Source organism: Tasmannia lanceolata, unplaced genomic scaffold (genome assembly GCF_043159265.1).
Source record: "Tasmannia lanceolata isolate RefF3 unplaced genomic scaffold, GAP_Taslan_0.1 ptg000003l, whole genome shotgun sequence".
NCBI classification, from domain to species: domain Eukaryota; kingdom Viridiplantae; phylum Streptophyta; class Magnoliopsida; order Canellales; family Winteraceae; genus Tasmannia; species Tasmannia lanceolata.
The window spans coordinates 38,841,780-38,861,942 of record NW_027518680.1 but is presented as its reverse complement, the minus strand read 5'-3'; the positions used below and the strand labels follow the sequence as shown (position 1 = coordinate 38,861,942).

The window sequence follows — 20,163 nt, the reverse complement described above, 5'->3', positions numbered from 1 at the left end:
CGGCCCACTTCACAAGTCGGCCTGAAGTGTCTGGACGGTGGAGGATCTGCCTGAGGGGTTGTCCCGTCAAGACCTTGATCGTATGCGCCTAGAAATACGGCCTTAACTTTCTGGCCGCCATAACGAGGGCGTATACGAGCTTCTCGACTCGCTGATATCTTGTCTCTGCATCATGGAGGACCTTACTGACATAGTAGATCGGCTTTTGCTGGTGGTACTCCTCTCTGATCAGTACTGCTGCAACTGCTAAAGGTCCCGCTGAGAGATACAGAATCAGCTCTTCTCCTGGCTCTGGCTTGGACAGCAACGGCGGAGAGGACAAGTACTGCTTCAGCTCTTCAAATGCCGCTTGACACTCCCAAGTCCAGGGCGCGGTTTTTATACCTTTGACCGCATTGAAGAACGGAAGGCATCTTTCCGCGGACTTAGAGATGAACCGCCCCAGGGCAGCCACTAACCCGGTCAGTCGCTGTACTTCTCTGATAGTTCTGGGCGGAGTCAGCTCCATCACCGCCTTGATTTTCTCAGGATTTGCCTCTATCCCTCTCTGGCTTACCATGAAGCCCAGAAACTTGCCTGCTCCGATGCCGAACGTACACTTGGTCGGATTGAGCTTCATGTTGTGCTCCCTCAAGACTTGAAACGCTTCTTTGAGGTCGGCAACATGATTGCAGGCAGCTCTGCTCTTGACCAGCATATCGTCCACATATACTTCCATATTGCGGCCGATTTGCTCCTTGAACAGCCTGTTGACGAGCCGCTGGTAGGTGGCCCCTGCGTTCTTTAGTCCAAAAGGCATAACCCGATAGCAATAAGTTCCCTGATCGGTTACAAAGGATGTCTTCGGAATGTCGGACTCATGCATTCTGATCTGATTATATCCTGAGAAGGCGTCCATGAAGCTTAGCAGCTCGTGACCTGCAGTAGCGTCGATGAGCTGATCGATCTTTGGGAGCGGGTAGCTGTCCTTCGGGCAGGCCTTATTCAGGTCTGTAAAATCTATGCAGGTCCTCCACTTCCCATTAGACTTCTTCACCATCACCACATTCGCGAGCCAGTCCGGGTACTGGATCTCGCGGATGAAGCCGGCCTTCAGAAGCCTTTCCACGTCTTCTCTGATGGCCCTTCGCCTCTCCGGTGCAAAGTGCCTCCTCTTCTGTTTTACGGGCTTGTAGGTCTGATCAACCCCGAGCTCATAGGTGCTAATTGCAGGGTCGATGCCGGGCATGTCTGAAGGAGCCCAGGCAAAGACATCTGCATTGGCTCTGAGGAACTGAGCAAGATCCTGCTGCGCAGCCTCTGACAGGGCAGAGCCGATCTGGACAACCCTCTGGTCGTCATCGCTGTACAACGGGATAGATATAAGGTCCTCGGCCGGCTCGTTTACTATGATCTGGGCTTCATCCCTTAGATCAAACAGCTCGATTGGCAGAGACTCGGACGCATTCTTCCCTTTCAGCCTCGACTGGGGCTGATCCCCTTTGATTTCCCCTACACCTCCTGGTGTAGTGAACTTCATCTTCTGATGATAGGCGGAGGGAACAGCTCGGAGGAGATTCTGGCCGAGGCGTCCCAAGATAGCATTGTAGGCCGACTTGGCCCTTACCACCAAGAAGTTCACCATGGCGAAGGACTGGCAGGGCGGCTCCCCGATAAGAACTGGAAGCTCGATCTGCCCTTCAACTTTGACAACTTCTCTGGAGAACCCGAACAGATCAGAGTTGGCCGGCTTCAGACGATCAGTTCCGATCAGCATCTGCTCGAAGGCGTGATAATAGAGGATGTCTGCGGAGCTCCCGTTGTCGACCAAGATCTTCTTCATTTCCCAGTTCGCCACCAGCATAGTGATGACCAGGGCATCATCATGCGGGAGGATCAGGCCGTCGAGATCTGCATCTGAAAAGGATATCTCGTTCTCTAGCCTGGCCTTCTTGCTGCAGGTATGGACGGCGTTGACCTGCCGGGCATAAGTCCTGCGGGCTGATGAAGAGGTTCCTCCCGCGGTCGGCCCTCCTGAAATGGTACCAATAACACCATGAGGTTGAGGTTGAGGTACCTGAGGAGGGGGGCTGGCCGGTGCAGGAGCTTGGATGCGGTCGCCCAGAGGTTGAGCGCCCCGGGGGCTTCTGCCTCTGTTCCTCGGCTTGTCCTTGCGCTCTCTTCTGTTGTCATCATTTTTTAAGTACCTGCCGAGGTACCCTCTGCTGATCAGCTGCTCGATTTCCTCCTTCAAATGAAGGCACGCGTTGGTGTCATGGCCGTGGTCCTTGTGGAACCTGCAGTACTGGGACATGTTTCTTTTCCCCGATGAGGTCTGCCTCTCCGGCCACCGGATGAAATCCTCTTCCCGAATGGCTGCCAGGATCTGTGATATGGACGCGGTCAGCCGCGTGTAATGCTCTCTCGGGTGGGGGCTTCTCCCCTTTCGGGAAGGGCTTCTCTCCTTGCGGGAAGGGCTTCTCTCCTTGCGGGAAGGGCTTCTCTCCTTCTTCTGAGATTTATCATCCCTACGCTGCTTGGTAGGGTTCTTCTCCTCAGGCCTTCTCTTGCTAGCAGAGTCCAGGGCGGCGAGAGTTTCCTCCACCGAGATGTACTCCTCCGCCCCGGCCATCAGGTCTGCGAGGGACTGCGGATCGCGCCGGGCCACTGCTCGTCTGAAGTCAGTTGATCGGGCGCCGTCCAGAAGGGCATTCGTGGCCGCGGAGGGATCCAGGTTAGGAACCTGAAGGGCTTCCCTATTAAAGCGACCAACGAACACTTTCAAGGCCTCATCATCTCCCTGCCTGAGGGCCATCAGCGAAGCCGTCGTCTTCCTGGGTCTTCTGCTGCTCATAAAGTGACGGGCCAGGTCGTCCCCAAAGACATCAAAATTATCCACGGACCTGGGTTTGAGCCGCGAGTACCAGTCCCTCGCGGCTCCAGTCAATGTGGTGGGGAATGCCCGGCAAAGGAATCCATCCGACGCCCCGTGGAGGAGCATTGTAGTCCTGAAAGTCTCCAAGTGGTCCACGGGGTCGGTGGTCCCGTCATACTGCGACATCTGCGGCATCTTCCAGCCCGCGGGGGCTGCCGCGCTGAGCACTCTGTCAGAAAATGGGGGAGCGCTTGTGAAGATCTGGGAGGCAGGCCGGCCCTGCTCTCTGGCGAGCTTTTCAATCCGGTGGTCCATCTGCTGGATCCTTAGTAACATCGGGTCGTCTCTCTTTTCTGCCCGGTGGACGGGCCTCTCTCTTCTTGCCGGCGGGCTCATAGCAGAGCCGGACTGACTGGCCGAACTCCTTTGCCGGTGCCGCGATCCTTCTCCGTGCGTGGCGTCTCTCTTGCTGCCATGCCTTTGTACGGAGGGAGATCGTGACCGGTGATGTAGGCGAGGCTCGGGGCGCACATGCTTGTCCCGGGAGAGGTGATCTCGTCTTGTGGAGTGACGAGTCTGCTCCCGGGGCAGGGGCGTGTGCTCTCTGCGGGAGCTTCCCCTCCTCTGGGTGGGCTGAGAAGCCTCGACTGGGTGCTGCTGGAGTGCGGGGGCCGGATTCCTGAACTGCGCAATCACAGCAGTCATTTCTTAGAAAAGGGCCCGCATCTCCCTTGGGGTCGGGGTAGGGTCTGAGCGGTCCGAGCGAGTCGGACTTTGCTCCCCTACCGCCCCGACCTCTATCTGCGAGGCCAGTCGCTCGCTTCTTCCTTCGCGGGGGGCTGTAGCCCGAGTCGTCCGGGAGGTTGGCACATGCTTTCCGTTTTTCCCTACCATTGCTTGAGTGAGGTTCCGAACAACTTTTTGTTCCGGGGTCCCACGGATGGCGCCAAATCTGTTAGGTCTAAAATTGGTAACAGGTTATGGTAGGGCCGGAAGGGCTGATCTGGCAAGCCACAGCTGAAGGGCCAATGGAGTCCTGCGCTGCACAAGGGCACAGACAAGGATACAAAGGGTCAGAAGACCAACCCGGAGTGGTGCTCCGGACGGGCGCTTCGACACTCAAGTCAGTATGAGCAGGAGTGCAGAGCAATGTCAGAGCAAAAAGCTTAGGGTTTTGATTTCAGATCCCTCACCTTAGCACAAGTGAAGGCTATTTATAGTGGTTCTGAGCCACCTGTCCAGGACAGGTGGTAGCCCCTGTATGGACCAGGTCTCATACCTAGGAGGGGCAGGTGGAAGTCCCTGATTGGTCCAGGTGTCATACCTAGCAGGGACAGGTGTTGGCTTTGCAGTGGTCCCTGTGAGGGCCACGTGTCAACAGCCGATTGGTTGCAGATTTTGGACCCCATCATTTATTAAGGCAAAAGATCTTGCATCATCAAGACTTGCACAAGCTGTCCTTGTTTATTAAGGCAATATACCCTGTATCACATAAATCATAGAAAAAGTCTTCCCTAAGAGAGGATCCTTGATTGAATATTGTATACTAAATAGGCTATCTAAATATCCTTGAATCAATTTGTAAAATCTATAAATGTAGCAGTACACATACATTCTCTATCCATCAAGAAAAGGGTGATAGAACTTCTTCTCAAGTTCTAGTTGTTTAAGTCTTCTCTGAGCATCTTAAATTTCTGTTTTTCTTTATGGTATCAGAGCCATAGCTGCCACCATTGACATTTCTTCTTTGCCGTCTCCTCCACCATCACGATTCTCGCTTCTTCTTTTTATCTAGTCTCATTACCATCTATCTGTCCGTTTGCCGCCTTCTCCACCGTATCCAATCCGGCCTTTTCCTTTGTTAACCAATGGCAGCTTCAACTTATCCTTACCCATCTTCATTAAATGTAAATAACTTTCTCTCACTGAAACTGAAACAATCAAACTATTTGCTGTGGAAGACTCAAATCACGGCATTGATTTAGAGCCAAGATATGCTTGGCCCAATCCAGACCTGATGTCATGGAATCGGACAGATCGGTTACTCATGGCGTGGATCACCGGAACACTCTCAGAGGAAGTTCTCGGGTTGGCAATAGGCTTGACTACCGTTAGAGATGTGTGGCAGGCCCTTGAAAACGCCTTCGCTCAAGACTCACACGCAACAGAGTTTGAGCTCTTGCAGGAGTTGAAACTTCCTAAGGGTACGTTATCCTTATCTGATTACTTGCTTAAATTCAAATCGACCTATGGTGAATTAAATGCAATAGGAAAGCCTGTTCCTGATACAAATATAGTATATACTATGTTGCATGGACTTGGGCCAGAATATGAATCATTCACAATGGTGATGCTTAAACATCCAGTTCCAACTTACTCCGATGTAGTACCCTTATTACAAAGCCATGAACTACGTAATAAGGAATATATGGGAGAAGCATTGAACCCTTCAATGGCCTTCTATGGCCAGCGCTCTCCTTACGGAGGAAACAATAATAATAAGAGGAGAGGATACCAGTCCTTCAAATCCAAAGTCAAGGGATTTCCCCAAACTGGAAATTCACCTCACCGTGAAAATCAAAATCATGCCCGACCTAATCAAGGTGGCCAATTTCAAACGTTTAATTCTCAGCAAGATGATCAATTTCAAAATCGAGGCAGTCTTGTTAAATGCCAGATTTGCAGGAAGAATGGCCATGAAGCTCTAGATTGATGGAAACGATGGGATAATAGCTACCAATCAGAAAAAATTCCGAAAGCCTTAGCTGCAATGCAGATTTCAGACTCGCAAGACAATGAATGGTTTCCTGATATTGGAGCAACTTCCCATATGATTGAGAATCCAGGTAATCTCACCAACTTGACCCTATATAAAGGTTTGGATTCCTTCGTGGTAGGTAATGGCAATCAAATGCATATCTCTCATATTGGTCAAGGAAAAATAGTCGGTGATAATACTACAATTCCCTTGCGAGATGTTTTAATGGTTCCAAATATTAAGAAAAATCTAATTTCCGTATCTCAACCTACCACTGACTATCCTTGCTGATTTGAATTTGATGAATCTGGTTTCAAGATAAAGGAGCAAAGGACAAAACAGATATTGGCATCGGGGAGTAGATGAGGTGGATTGTACGCATTGGATGGCACAAAAGTAGAGGCACATTTTTCAAAGCGCTTTCGTACCGCAGCCGAAGACATATGGCACAGGAGATTGGGTCATCCACAGGACAGAGTACTAAATTTTCTTAAGAATAATGGTTTTATTTATGTTACTAGAAAATCATTGGATTTATGCACTAGTTGTCAAATCAGTAAGAATGTTAAACTTCCTTTCTTTGCCTCTAATAATCACTCTACTGAACCCTTACAAAGGTGCATTGTGATCTTTGGGAGCAAGCTCCGGTTAGTTCAATTCAAAATTTTCCATATTATGAATTGTTTGTTGATGACTATTCCCGTTATAGATGGCTCTATCCTTTGAAACGAAAATCAGAATTTTTCATATGCTTTGTAATCTTTCAGAAGATGGTTGAAAGACAACTAGGCAAGAAAATTAAATATTTTCAATCAGATGGTGGGGGAGAGTTCTCTTCTAAGGAATTCCTCAACCACTTGGCTGAATGTGGGATAGTTCATCAATCTTCTTGCCCTGGCACACCTGAACAAAATAGTGTAGCTGAAAGAAAGAATTGACATATTGTTGAACTTGGGTTGGCTATGATATATCAGGCCACAATTCCTAAATGGTTTTGGGTTGAATCATTTTCTACTGTAGTTTTCTTAATAAACCGTTTGCCATCGCCTACATTGAACATGAAGTGTCCCTACAACATCTTATTTCGAATACAACCTGATTACTCAATCTTGAGAGTATTTGATTCCAGATGCTTCCCATATCTTCGGAATTACACCACCAACAAATTTGAGCCCAGATCATTGCCTTGTGCTTTCCTTGGCTATATGACAAACATTAAGGGTATCAATGTCTTCATTCCTCCACCGGTCGAGTCTATATTTCGAGACATGTGATGTTTAATGAAAATATGTTTCCATATACTATGTCTGCTAACTCGTCTTATGCAGAACAAGTGGAAGGAGAGTTGTCCATCTTCAATGACTGGGTACCACCTTGTGATGATGAAGATCAGAGTGATCTAGCTATGCCCTTGGTGACACCCCCTACTTTGGAGACAAATGAATCACCACCTACTTTAGAGACAAATGAATCATCCTCTACTTTGGAGACAAATGATCTAGCTGGGCTCGTTGTGTTAAGATTTGTCAGATCAGACCGTTGGATTATCTTGGTGTAGATTAGGCAAGTGGGTTGAATGGGATTAGGCAAGTGGGTTGAATAGGAAAGGTAGCTGGAATAGGTCGCTTAATTAAATTAGTAACTAGATTATATTAGAATATTCTAGTATTATCTCTTTCCATGTTTACCACGATCTTCTTTCTATCTTCATCATGTAAGTGCTCTATATAAGCACGATTGATTCTCTTTGTAAAGCAATCAAAATTTACTGAGATCTCTATAATTTAACATGGTATCAGAGCACTACGATCCAACGTGGTCCTGAGCACAACTCAAGGAGGTTCGTTCTCCGGTGGACGGCTGATCTAGCCATCCGCCGGGCCTGCAACTAAAAGAAAAAAAGAAGAAGAAGAAACCTATTGCTCTTCCATCACAAGCCACTATTAGGGTTCATAAGGTTTTACGCTTCCCCTTCCTTTATCGTGTCAATTTCCTATTTGTTTCTCTCTTTGGCTGCCGAAGCTTCTTCATCGTCGCCTCCAATGGCCATCGGCTCTGTTCTTCTCTCTTTGGCTAGGTTTATGGACATTTCATGCTGCGGATTTTTCTTCTTCTTCAAGAACACAGAGACATGGAAAAATCCCAAGCTGCATGTCAGAAGCAAGCAAAAAATGGCAGATTCACAAAACCTTTAATACCACCTGTCACTTTCTCAGGCTTTGGTATTATGACTCATAAAGGAGAACACCCTTTCTTTTGGTTTTAGGAAAATACCCATCCTTTTATATTGATAGTGACAGCCTATATCCATTTGGACCATTTCATGTTTGCATCTTCCCTTTTTTATGACTACCCAAAAAAAATTGCTATGGTCACCCTTTCTTTTTTGGTTTGGTTACATTTTAGTTCGATTTCTCTATTTTTATCCCTTATATTTGGTGGCCCCCATTCTCCTTGGAACACCCCTTTTTCATTTTATTCAACATACTTTCCCAAAAATTGATATTTGCAGCCCCCTTTTGTCCACACTATCCTAAGTTTTGTTTGACCTTTGATGTTTGCCAATAATTGTTGTCCTTCAGCCACTTGTTGTCGCTCTCCTTCAATTTTTTCCTTGCTTTTCATTTCTTTCAATTTGAATATTTCAGTTGAGGTACCTCTATTTGGGGTGCGTGCCTGGAATAACTACTCTACTCAGTTGAGGTACTTCGGTCCTTTAGGGTACAATCCTTGGCCCCTTGTAGTGCGTGCCTGAGATAGTTTTCTTGCCCATTAGGCTCATTCTCGCTGGTCCATGGTTACCCATTTCATGTAGGCTCGCCCATCAAGGCCTTGAGAGTCTATCTTCGTTGCTCGTCTTGCGAGCGACTTCATTTCGACAACCGGAATTCTATGGACATCGGCAGGAAGCATCAGTCAGCGTTAATGGACCTTCGTCATCAACTTGGTGTGTATTACACTAGAAGAATCAGCAATATTCTGCTTGAGTGTGTTGGGGGTGTTTTTATTGTAATTGTTTGGGAATTTTTATTGTAATCAATTTGAGAATTTTCATTGTATGCAAACGTATATAGATTTTCAATCAATATACGTTTGAGGGGACGTGTTAAGATTTGTCAGATCAGACCGTTGGATTATCTTGGTGTAGATTAGGCAAGTGGGTTGAATGGGATTAGGCAAGTGGGTTGAACATGAAAGGTAGCTAGAATAGGTCGCTTAATTAAATTAGTAACTAGATTAAATTAGAATATTCTAGTATTATCTCTTTCCATGTTTACCACGATCTTCTTTCTATCTTCATCATGTAAGTGCTCTATATAAGCACCATTGATTCTCTTTGTAAAGCAATCAAAGTTTAATGAGATCTCTATAATTTAACACGTTGAGAGTGAACCTGATTCAACCCAAAGAGAGCACACATCAGTACCACTTGTCCCTCCTGAATCTACATCCCTCATTCCTGACATTCCTATTGAACCAACTTCATCTCCATCCTCTCTCAACTTTGTTGAGTCAGGAGATAGATTAACTACCTCCTCGACAACTTCTCTTGATTTTGTACCCACTACAAGAAAAAAGGGCATTCACCGACGTTGAACGTCCCTAATAATAGTACATACACCGACGTTCACCGAAGGAGCGACGGTGAAGGATTTTTCCGCACGACTAACCACTCGCGCCCAAAGATAAGGAAACCCTCGCGCGCGGGAAAACCTTATTTCGCTCTCTCCTCTCTGGCGCGAACAAAAGCTAGGGTTTCCTTCTTCCTTTCTCTTGCCGTCGCCGCCGAGAAACTCAACCGCCGTCGCCACTGGTTTCAAGGTAGGGTTTCTTTTCTGAAGAGGAAGAATAAGAATGGGTTTGGGTTTCGATTAATGGTCGTTTTGAAGAACAAAAATAGGGAGGATTCATCAAGGAGGAGCTCCATTGTCTCAGCCTCCATCATCTCTCAGATCTCATTTTTTGGGAGGGTTTTGGAGGTCTCTACGTAAAAACGGTACCCCCTCTCTCTCTCTCTCTCTCACACACACACTCACGCGCTTCTTTATAAATAGATTAATTTCATGGAGGATTCAGTTTGATATTTGGGGCTTTTTTCATGGATTTTTGGGGGTCTTTTCATGGTAATATGATTATGTATTTTTGGGTTTTCATGAGATTTTATTTTGGGGTTTCGTGGACTATGTATGTATCGGACCTAGGGTTTTCATGGGTAGCGAATCCAAGCCTTTGCCTTAATTTTTTTTTCCTGTGAGTGGACTTATTTTAATGGAATGTGGAAGTATATGTTGAATGTCATCTGTAAAAGTTGTTCTGCTATTACTTGTTTGATTTTGTTTGATTATTTAATTTGGGTTCTTGGTTATTGGTTATGTGTTTTGAATTTTGGATTTGTAGGTGTTTAGGTTATTGAATTCAGGCTCCATATTTCTTGGATGCTTGAATTTGCATTATTTAGTTTGAGTAATTTGCTTTTAAATTTTGGGGTTTCCAGTTTTAAGGATTTTTGTAAACTTGGCTGATGGGTTTTTAATCTGCAACGGTCTCCAAGCTTGTTTTGATTGTTTTTTTTAGGTTTTTGGTTTGTTGAATATGAGTTGTTTGTTTTTTTACCATTATTTGCAGTGTCTATTTCATTTTTTTTCCATTTCCCATTTATAATTGGAAGGTGGCAACTGTCTGGTATGATGCGTCGAAAGTTTCATCTGTATTTGCACTTGGTTGCTTCTAGGATGGAATTTACATCAACTAGTTGCAGGTCAAAGACAAGTATTTGATTGTTTACTTGTTACATCAGCATGGCAAGGTTCTGTGCTGCCATAGGTTTGGAGCATGATGACTTGTATGATTCTAATATCAGCTTCTTTGTGTTGTTGTGCAAGATACTCAATATGTATCTTTTAAATATTACTTTTGATTGCATCATGGCAGAACCTCAGTCGTAACTGACATTTGAAATTGTTTTCTATTTCCCTTTGATTAATGGTCATAGGATGTTAATGGGGCATACAGCTCAGTTGAAGAAGAAATATTTCATTAGGAGGTAGAGACAAAAATTGGTTACGCTATTTGTACTTTCGCACACAGAAAACTTTTTAAAGCTAATCTAATGGAAGTTCTTTTTGATGCACCTTTAGGATTCTAAGTTGTTTTACACAGCATGTACTATTCTGTACCAACATACAAGTACATCACTACCTTTTCTGCTGTCTCTGAGATTAGTATCTACTTAATTCAAAAGTACATTATATGACCTCCACTACCAACCTTTTGGAAGCACTAACACCTCCATGAACTTAGGCATCTTTTGATGCCCCTAAAAATTATTTGCATATAATTTAATATGCATATAATCTTGTTTGGATACAATCTTGAATGCTAATGTTACTTATTATACTTATGAATCGATCTTTGTTAATGGCTTGCTAGGCATTAATGTCCAATTGGTAAATAAGATTAGCTTAAAATAATCATATTTGCAGATAAGGACCAATTTGGTCAGATCTAAAGTGGCCCTCAGTTTCAAAAGCCTGTGTCAAAACCAATCATAATGCCTGTGTGCTTTTATCTTTTTCAAGCTCTCAGTGGCCCTAGCTCTCAGTGGCCCTTTTAACTCTCTCCTTGCTTCATCATTGCAAATCTCTTCGCTTGTTTTTCCTTGGTAAGCACATGAAGCACGAGTTGATCATAAAACTTTTCGCAATCCAAAACCTCTTTCAAAAGTGAGTTCTATTTTCAATTGTTACTTTAATGGCTCTGCCTAGGCATGTCAAATCTTGAATAACATCTAATGTGGAAAGAGGCAAAATAACTCCATTAATCTCATACTAGGGTAGATTGCCTAATATGCGAAATATGATGAATCACAGCCCCAAATAGCAAAAATGATCATAGACAAATACGAATAGGCTCAACTGCTCAAGTACTAATACTAATTTTCTTTACAACTAAAATATAACACAGTCATGTGAATATGCTAACTTCCTCCCCTTTCTAATATCTTTTAGATGGGTTTCATTCTTTATTTTCTTTGCGTAACATCATTTCTGGGAAGAAAAAATTATCATCCTCAATTGAGTTACTCATGTCTGAAACAACATTTGGATGCATGTGGAACCCATTCACTTTTTTAACATGCAGCTAAGTGCATATGTTTTATTAAACACTGATGTAGATCTCCCTTTTTTATATTACAGGTCATATCTTTATCATTCAGTCATGGCAAAGAGGAAGAATATGCCCACCTCCCATGACTCACAACCACCCTCTATGAGGAGACATATACACCCCTCTGCCCAGAGGATAGAGCCTCACGCACCTTGCATGGCAGTTGAGATGCTCCCATCTTACATGGAAGATGAGAGACTCCCACCTTCAGAGTGGCAAGAGCCGATCACACATTCAGAGATACAGGAGATGAGCCCACATTTAGATGCACACGAGCTTATCCCACCTTCACAGGATCTCCATGTCTTCCCATTTCATCCCCTCCTCATCGAAGAGGACTCGAGGGGCCACATATTGCAAAGATACATGGGGTTCTAAAGAGAAAAAAATTGTGGAATTTAATGAGCTTGGGCAGCCCGAGTGTCCAAAAGCTTGCAAATTGGCGAATTTCCTCAGGTCTGTAGTGAGAATGGGTGATAAATTGCCGCTTACTTATCTTGACTGGAGGAAGATGCCGAAGCAAAATAAAGATGACGCATGGGATATTGTTATGGTATATTGAAATGACAGACATTTGTCTTTGTTTCTTCATCATCAAATTGCCAATTATATTATATTCCGGTCTTTTTTTTACATGTAATGTAGGAAAAATGGGCTTTTGGTGATAGCCATAAGGGTTGGCTTATTGCAAACATTGGAAGGAAGTGGCGGGAATGGAGGTGTACCCTGAAGACAAACTATTTTGACGAGGATCTTCCGCCGCCACTAGATAGAATTACTGAGTCGCACTACCGATTTCTGTGTGACCACTGGAGTACACGAGCATCGAAGGTAAGATTGAATGTTAAATACATTTTGGGTTCTTCTACGTACAAAAGAATGAAATTGAATATTTTTTGGATGGCATGATTTAGGACCTTTGCATTCAAAACAAAGTGAACCGCGCCTTACAAATGATAAAACACACCGGTGGGACAAAAAGCATTGCAGTGTATTGGAAAGAGGAGGTAATTTCAATAATGACTTTAATTGATTTACTTGTCAGCTCTTCGATACTTACAAACAATGATATTTTTCTATGAGCACAGACCGTCAAGAATGGTAGGCCTCAAAGCCGTGGAGATATCTTCATACGTACCCACCAAAAGAAAGACAAAACGCCTTATGATGATACCTACAAACCTATTATAGTAAGTTTTGTAACATTCGTAGTTAATCTACTATATTACTCTTGATATTACAATTTATATAAAACTTGATTATTTCACATTCTCTTTATTGCAGGCACAAATAAAGGACATCCAGACTCAGCATCTCGAGTCTAGGTCCTCAATTGCCCCAGATGATGACTTAGGGCGGGTCTTTGGCGCAGAGAAACGAGGCAGGGTGCGCATGCTGGGACCTGGTCCTACGCCGTCTAGGTTGTTTGGCTCACCATCAGGTGGTGGGATGTGGCAGGAGAAGGCTGCATCATGATTTGGTTTTTGTTTTGCACAGGGTCTATGCTTCTATGGTTTATTTGATTTGGGTTTTGCTTTGCACAGGGTACTAGAGGTCATGGGAGAGCTTCGGATCAAGAGAAAAGTGATCATTTGGATCTACATAATGGAAATCGTGAGTTCTTTTTGTTATTTGTTGCCTCTTTCCTTCTATTTATTAGGATGTGGCAACACTATTGATATGATCTTTTGTCTCTTGAGTAATTGTTCATCTATAAAGTGCTCTCAAGATGCTATCTAATTGTACATCTACATTTATGATATGCATAATCTGGTGGTGGGTGGGGCCAAGATGAAGAAAAGACCCTTGAGGGAGATAACCGTCCATGGGGTTAAGCATGGTGGGGTTTATTTCGAATTGCCGAATTGGTATGCAAAAATCTCCTATTTTTGTTATCTATTTTGAATTTTAGCATCATGATTTGGTTTTTGTTTTTAAAATTTTCTATTCCTATGGTGTTCTCTATATCTTTCATGAAAGTATGGTGCAGTCCTTCTCTCCTTCTGGAGGAATTGTCTCAAGTATGTTACTATCACTTTATATGATGGCCGGTTAACATTTTACTTCAAATTTTTTAGCAAGTAAGCTTTTTCCATCATGTGGCAAATTGTTAGGTAACCAGTTAAAATTATATGGTAATTGAAACATTTGCATGGTATAAAGTGCTTGAATTTGTATGCTAGGGATCATGGGTCCGGTTGGTGATGTGTCTACAATGTCCCCATTTGAACATGGGAGTGTTGCTTTGCAAGAATCCGACCTTAACCATTCCCAACTGTCATATATTTGCACATGGGAGTGTTGCTTTGCAAGAATCTGACCTTAAGCATTCCCACCGGTCATATTTTTGCAAGAATCCGACCTTATTAATTTACCTACAGTTGAAACTCATCTCCAGCTATAGATGGTAAAAGATTATCATTAAAACCATTAACATTCATGAAAGTGTAATTCATTTCAATTCGGGCAAATTGTATGTTTTATGTGACACTTTCAGTAATGCGGACAAATATGATTTTAGGTATAAAACATGGGTTGCGCAACATTAGTATCCTGCTGTTAGTGCTAAAATCTGTGAACACTTTGAATTTCGAAATAAAATAATATTAATGTTCAACATTCTATTTGATTCTTGGTTGATGCAATGCTGGGCATAGAATTCAAAGTTATGTCGTCATTTTAATGTTTAAAAGCTACTGATATCAAACATTTTGAACCTATTTAAATAGTGAGGAATTATATGATGAAAGGCTGTATAAACACGTAAAGGTGGTCCGACGGAAGTACCACCCTTGATATTTGATCCAACAGCAGCTCCTAAAAAAGTGAGCTGCTGTTATCAAGGATGGGATGATGGATACTTGTATATATGGCCCTTCATCATATAATTTCTCTTAAATATTAACTTTAAAATCAGTGTCTCTATGCCCACATATTCATAAAATCAGTATTGAATGGCTTCGCATGTCCATTACTGAGGAGCCCTTGTGATCACTACCTTAGAACAATCAATAAAGACTTCGATCAGGTGAGGAGGCTTTTTTCTTTCATATATTTATGTTTTAGGATTGAGTTTTTATATGATGAAGAGCTGTATAAAGCAGTATTGGAGTACGTTGGAGATCCCATCCTTGATATTTTGATCCAACAGCAGCTCACTTTTTGAGGCAAAAAGCGAGCTGCTGTTGGATCAAATATGAAGGATGGGATCTCCAATACTGCTTTATACGGCTCTTCATCGTATAAAAACTCAAATTTCTATTCAAGTTCCATACGAGTAGATGTGTAGTAGCTTTAGGCAAAATTGAAGGCAATGGACTTAGAAAATATTCTTGTTTTGTTTTTAAATGCACAAGGATCATTTTTCTGATTTCCTTTTACTGAATATTCTATCTTGGATGGATTTTTTGAGCCTGCTCATTGATTCTTTTGAGCCACATATTTCATACAAACTTTGTTCAAGCTGATTGTCATTCTTGAGTTTATTTGAGTCAATTAGTCTTGGATTACTCCCCATAGATGGTCAGCTCACTTGAAGGTAACATTTGGGTATTAGGTCAAAGTCATTGGAACCATATGAATTAAGGGTCTTAACATGCAATTTCATGAGTACAATAAGAAGCCAGTCCAAAGGTTTTGAATGGAATTTACAGGTTTAAGTTTGCCTCATCATGTCCATGGAGATGATTTTTTATTGTGTAATGTCATTATGACAATAGTAGCATGAACAGGTTCAAAGTCAATTTATAGGCTTATAGGGTATTTCCAACAGTGGAGGATAATATGATATCGTAGGATTAATAATGTGATGTTGGGCTTAATATCTTCAGAAATTGATTTTCTTCTTTCCATATGAATAAGGTTTTTATAGACAACAGTAGCCTTTTATCTCGTTTACATATAAAAGAAGATTTTTATTATCCAACTGAGAGCTTTTCCCATTGCATTTAGGCACTTAAAATATTATTTATTTTATGAACATTTGAGTTGAGATTAACGGCATTGTACATAGAAATCATGACCCTTAATTTTTTTTGAGAAGGGCAACAGAATATATATATATATATATATATATATATATGTAAAAACAGAACCGAGGTGGTCCTGAAGGAACAAAGATAATACAAAGATAGCAGTACAATAATTCAAGGAGGTAAATAGTCAAAGCACTCAAACGCGGCCCGAAAGACTCCTTTCTTGGCAAGGGTGTCTGCTTCCGCATTGGCTGATCTCCTGACATGGCGAAAAACTATTGAGGAGCCCTTAGCTCTGTCCTCTATTTCCTCTAAGAGAGGCAAAAATCGCCAAGGGGGAGAAGCGTTACCTGAAAGCCAGCGAATAACATTTAAGGAATCCCCTTCGACGATAATTTTGTCGCACTCTAGACGAGGCATCGAGAGAAGCCCGCTATGAACGGCTCGGACCTCTGCCTCGTTTGAGTCTGCCACTCCGATAGGCCCCGAGTAGGCCCAGAGGACTTCCCCTTTGTGGTTTCTACATAACCCCCCTACTCCTGCCATTCCTGGATTGCCGATAGACGATCTGTCAAAGTTAAGTTTCAGGGACCCCGGAGGAGGAGGAATCCAGGAGGGGAGGATTTTCACTTTGGTAGCCGATTCCAAGCATATGATTGACCATCCTTCCCAGAGGTCGAAAGCTGAAACAAAACGAAACAGAGGAAGGCTTCGAGCCCAGGATATGACCGCAGCTATCAACTGAATATAAATCCAATAGGGAGATCTAGCCTTCCCTTCAAAGATACGAGCATTCCTCTCTTTCCACAAGAACCACCATGAGGCCAGGAGACACATCTTCCACAGCGTTCTGCCTTTCCTTTTCCAAGGAGTCCAGGCCCAACTCTGAATGAATTCAGCCATAGAGTTGGAGGGGACCCAACTGATTCCAAAACGAGAAAAAATAAGACCCCAAATATGGCGAGCAACCTTACAGTGTATGAAAAGGTGGTCAATGGATTCCCCAACGGATAAACATAGAGGACAGTGATCTACCAACCACATTCCTCGTTTCCTCAAAAAATCCATAGTTTGAATGCGGCCCCAGCTAACCGACCACCCAAAGAAAGCAACTCTCGGAAGGCAAGATTGTCTCCAAACCGAGGAGGACACATGCTCCATTAAAGAAGGGATCAGATGGTTATAAAAAGATTTGACTGAAAATATCCTCGAAGGATTCCAAATCCAAATCCGACGATCTACGCCCGAAGACTTGATGAAGCAAGAATCCAATAAGGAGAGGAGGGCGCTGTAAGATTTTAACTTCCTAACAAAGAAGTCTCTGCGAAACTTAGGAGACCAAGCCACCATCCCATGTTCCCTTGCAAAACATTCTGATACCCAGGCCTGTTTTTGAGATGAAACGATGAATAAGTCAGGAAACATGACTTGAAGAGGATCGTCCGAACACCAAGGATCCTGCCAGAACCGAATCCGATCCCCCCTATATACTCTGAATCGGACGCCAGGAGCAAATAACGACTTCAACTTCAAGATGTCCCTCCAAACCGTGAGACCTTTGAGTTTAAAATTATCAACAGAGTCCCAATGCCCATGATCTGAAGCATACTTACTTCCAATGACCCGGACCCACAAAGAGGATTGTTCTTCGCCAAATCTCCACAGCCACTTGCCCATAAGGGCCTGGTTAAAACTCTGAACCCTCCTGATACCCAAACCTCTATTTTTAGTAGGCAAGCAGACCATACTCCATTTAATCAGGGAGACCCCCTTGGAAGACCCTGATCCGCCCCACAGGAAGCGTCTCTGAATTTGTTCGATGCGTTTAGCAACCGAGGCGGGACATTGAAAAAGAGATAGAAAATATATCGGCATATTGGATAGAACGGCCTTTATAAGCACTAATCTACCTCCTTTGGAAACCAACCGGCGCTTCCAGGTGGCCAAACGTCGCTCAATCCTTTGAATAATAGGAGCCCATAAGTTGTGTTTCGGTCGACCCACACCAAGAGGAAGACCCAGATAGGTTGCTGGAAAGACATCTAAACCACACCCCATAATTCCGGCGAAAAAGGATGCATCGCTCTCAGAAACGTTGATCGCGAACAACCGAGATTTTGCGAAATTAGATCTTTGACCCAAAACCATCTCATAACAACGAAGCATAGCTTTAAGGTTAAGAATCTGGGATATGACCAGAGAACAGAACAGAAGAGTGTCATCCGCAAACTGAAGAAGCGATACTTCCACCTTACTCTCACCAATAAGGAACCCTTGATATAGCCCCAACTCACTTCCTTTTTTCAGCAGTCTGCACAGTGATTCGGCCACAATCAGGAAAAGAAAAGGAGAGAGAGGATCGCCCTGCCGCAATCCTCTAGAAGATTTGAAGAATCCTTTTGCTGATCCGTTGATGAGGACAGAAAACCAGGCGGACGATAAGCAGTTCCGGATCCACCCTCTCCACCGACCCCCAAAGCCCATACGACCCATGAGAAAATCTAATGCTACCCAATCCACTCGGTCATATGCCTTCTCCATGTCAAGCTTGCATAGAATGCCACCTTCCCCCTTCCTCCGATAATAGTCAATGGCTTCATTGGCTGTTAAAGAACAATCAAGAATTTGCCGGTTGCTTATAAAGGCACTTTGACAGACCGATATAATTGAAGGAAGAACCACTTTGATACGATCTGCCAGAACCTTTGCGAGGACTTTGTAAAGGCTGCCCACCAAGCTAATCGGGCGAAAATCCGAGCTTTTTGTTGCTCCTTCAATTTTTGGAATGAGGACGAGAAAAGTTGCACCTGTCCCTTTGTCAAGGATGGCTCCCTCAAAAAATTCTATGAAGAATCGAAGAATGTCCGATTTTACTGTTTGCCAGCAAGTTTGAAAGAAAGCCAAACAAAAACCATCAGGTCCAGGGGCTTTATCTTTTGCCAGAGAAAATAGTGCTGATCGGATTTCCACCTCAGAGAAAGGGATTTCCAATCCGGCTGAGGCTTCCAGGCTTAAGCTAGCAAAACAAATGTCTTGAGGAATTGGGCGTAACATCCCATCAGCTGAGTATAAAGATCTGTAGAATTCAATAATTTCTTCAATAATTCGCTCCTTGTCAGATACAATCTCCCCCTCCACTTCTAAGGATTCAATTTTGTTCCTTCTTCTGCGAGCACTAGCCATGGCATGGAAGAAGGCTGTGTTTTTATCTCCCTCCAACAACCACTTGACTCGAGATCTTTGGCGCCAAGAGATTTCTTTAAGCATCAACAACTCTTTATGCTCTTGAATTAATCTTCCTTGTTGCTCATAATCCTCCGCCGAGGCCAAACCACTCTCTGCCAATGTATTTATCTCCATCAATCTGTCCTCAAGAATCCTCTTCCTGCCTTGGTCCACTTCTTTCTGCTCCTTATCCCACTCTTTTAATTTCCCCTTAATGAAGCGTAATTTTTTGCCTATAACTACGTCCCCTGGACCTTCAAAGACGCTTTCAGACCACCATCGGACTAAGAGAGCCTCCATTTGGGGATTTTCCAGCCAAGCTAATTCAAATCTGAAGGGGGGCGGGCCCCAGAACTCCATTTTAGGAGACAAAAGGAGAGGGCAATGGTCGGAAACTGAATGGGGTAAAGCCTGCTGATAGACTTCAGAAAGAATTGCCAACCAGTCACCCGAGAGAAGAAATCGGTCAAGCCGACTCCGGGTCGAACTCTGGCCCAGGTGAAAGAGGAGCCACCTAAAGGTAAATCTGCGAGCTCGTTGATTGCGATGAAATCAGCGAAAGATCTCATGCCCGCAGTGACTCGCTGACCCCCAAGTCGATCTCTTGATCCTAGAACTTCATTGAAATCCCCCCCGATACACCAAGGAGCGGAACATAGGCGTCGCGTCTGATTTAATTCTTCCCAAAAAAGACACTTCTCAGAGGATGACAAAGGACCATAGACGCCTGAGAAGAACCAGACTGAATTATCATTGCATTTTCGGAAAGCAACGGAGAGAGAGAAAACTCCACGCCAAACATCCGTGCTGTCCCACAAGACTGAATCCCAAGCCACCAAGATGCCCCCTGAAGCTCCTTTGGATGCTAAGAAAGCAAAATTCCAGTCAGTATTGAACCCCATGCTTCTCATATCTATGTTAGGATTTGCTCCATCTTTGTTTCCTGAAGACAAACAACCTCAGGGCGCCGATGTTTAACTAATGCTTTGATTTGAATTCTTTTCTCCCGAGAGCCCAAGCCGTTTATATTCCAGGATAAAATCTTCATTAACAACTGTATTCCGATGAATTCCTCCCCGCCCTGATACCATACTTTCTTCCTTTTTTCTAGGATGTGAGACCTTTGCTATACGATCCAGAATCATAATTGATATCCGATTGAAGTCTCACCAATTCGCGCTCCG

At 43.6% G+C, this 20,163-nt stretch overlaps 1 protein-coding gene across 1 annotated transcript; it reads left to right on the top strand.

Annotated features, from left to right (window-relative positions):
* Positions 1–5,860: 5,860 nt before the first annotated feature.
* LOC143869759 (uncharacterized) lies at positions 5,861–13,256 on the top strand. The gene is made up of 6 exons (XM_077376319.1): positions 5,861–6,089; positions 11,810–12,333; positions 12,426–12,611; positions 12,695–12,787; positions 12,869–12,970; positions 13,065–13,256. The coding sequence occupies exons 2-6, from the start codon at positions 12,046–12,048 to the stop codon at positions 13,254–13,256; spliced, it is 861 nt and encodes a 286-aa protein (XP_077232434.1). The 5' UTR covers positions 5,861–6,089; positions 11,810–12,045.
* Positions 13,257–20,163: the final 6,907 nt, after the last annotated feature.

What these genes read in the sequence shown, in the direction of transcription:
- LOC143869759 (XM_077376319.1), top strand. Translation starts at nt 12,046, where the DNA reads ATGCACACGAGCTTATCCCACCTTCACAGGATCTCCATGTCTTCCCAT. An exon ending in GGAGTACACGAGCATCGAAG is followed by an intron (nt 12,612 to 12,694) that starts GTAAGATTGAAT and finishes GGCATGATTTAG; the next exon opens with GACCTTTGCATTCAAAACAA. An exon ending in ATACCTACAAACCTATTATA is followed by an intron (nt 12,971 to 13,064) that starts GTAAGTTTTGTA and finishes TCTTTATTGCAG; the next exon opens with GCACAAATAAAGGACATCCA.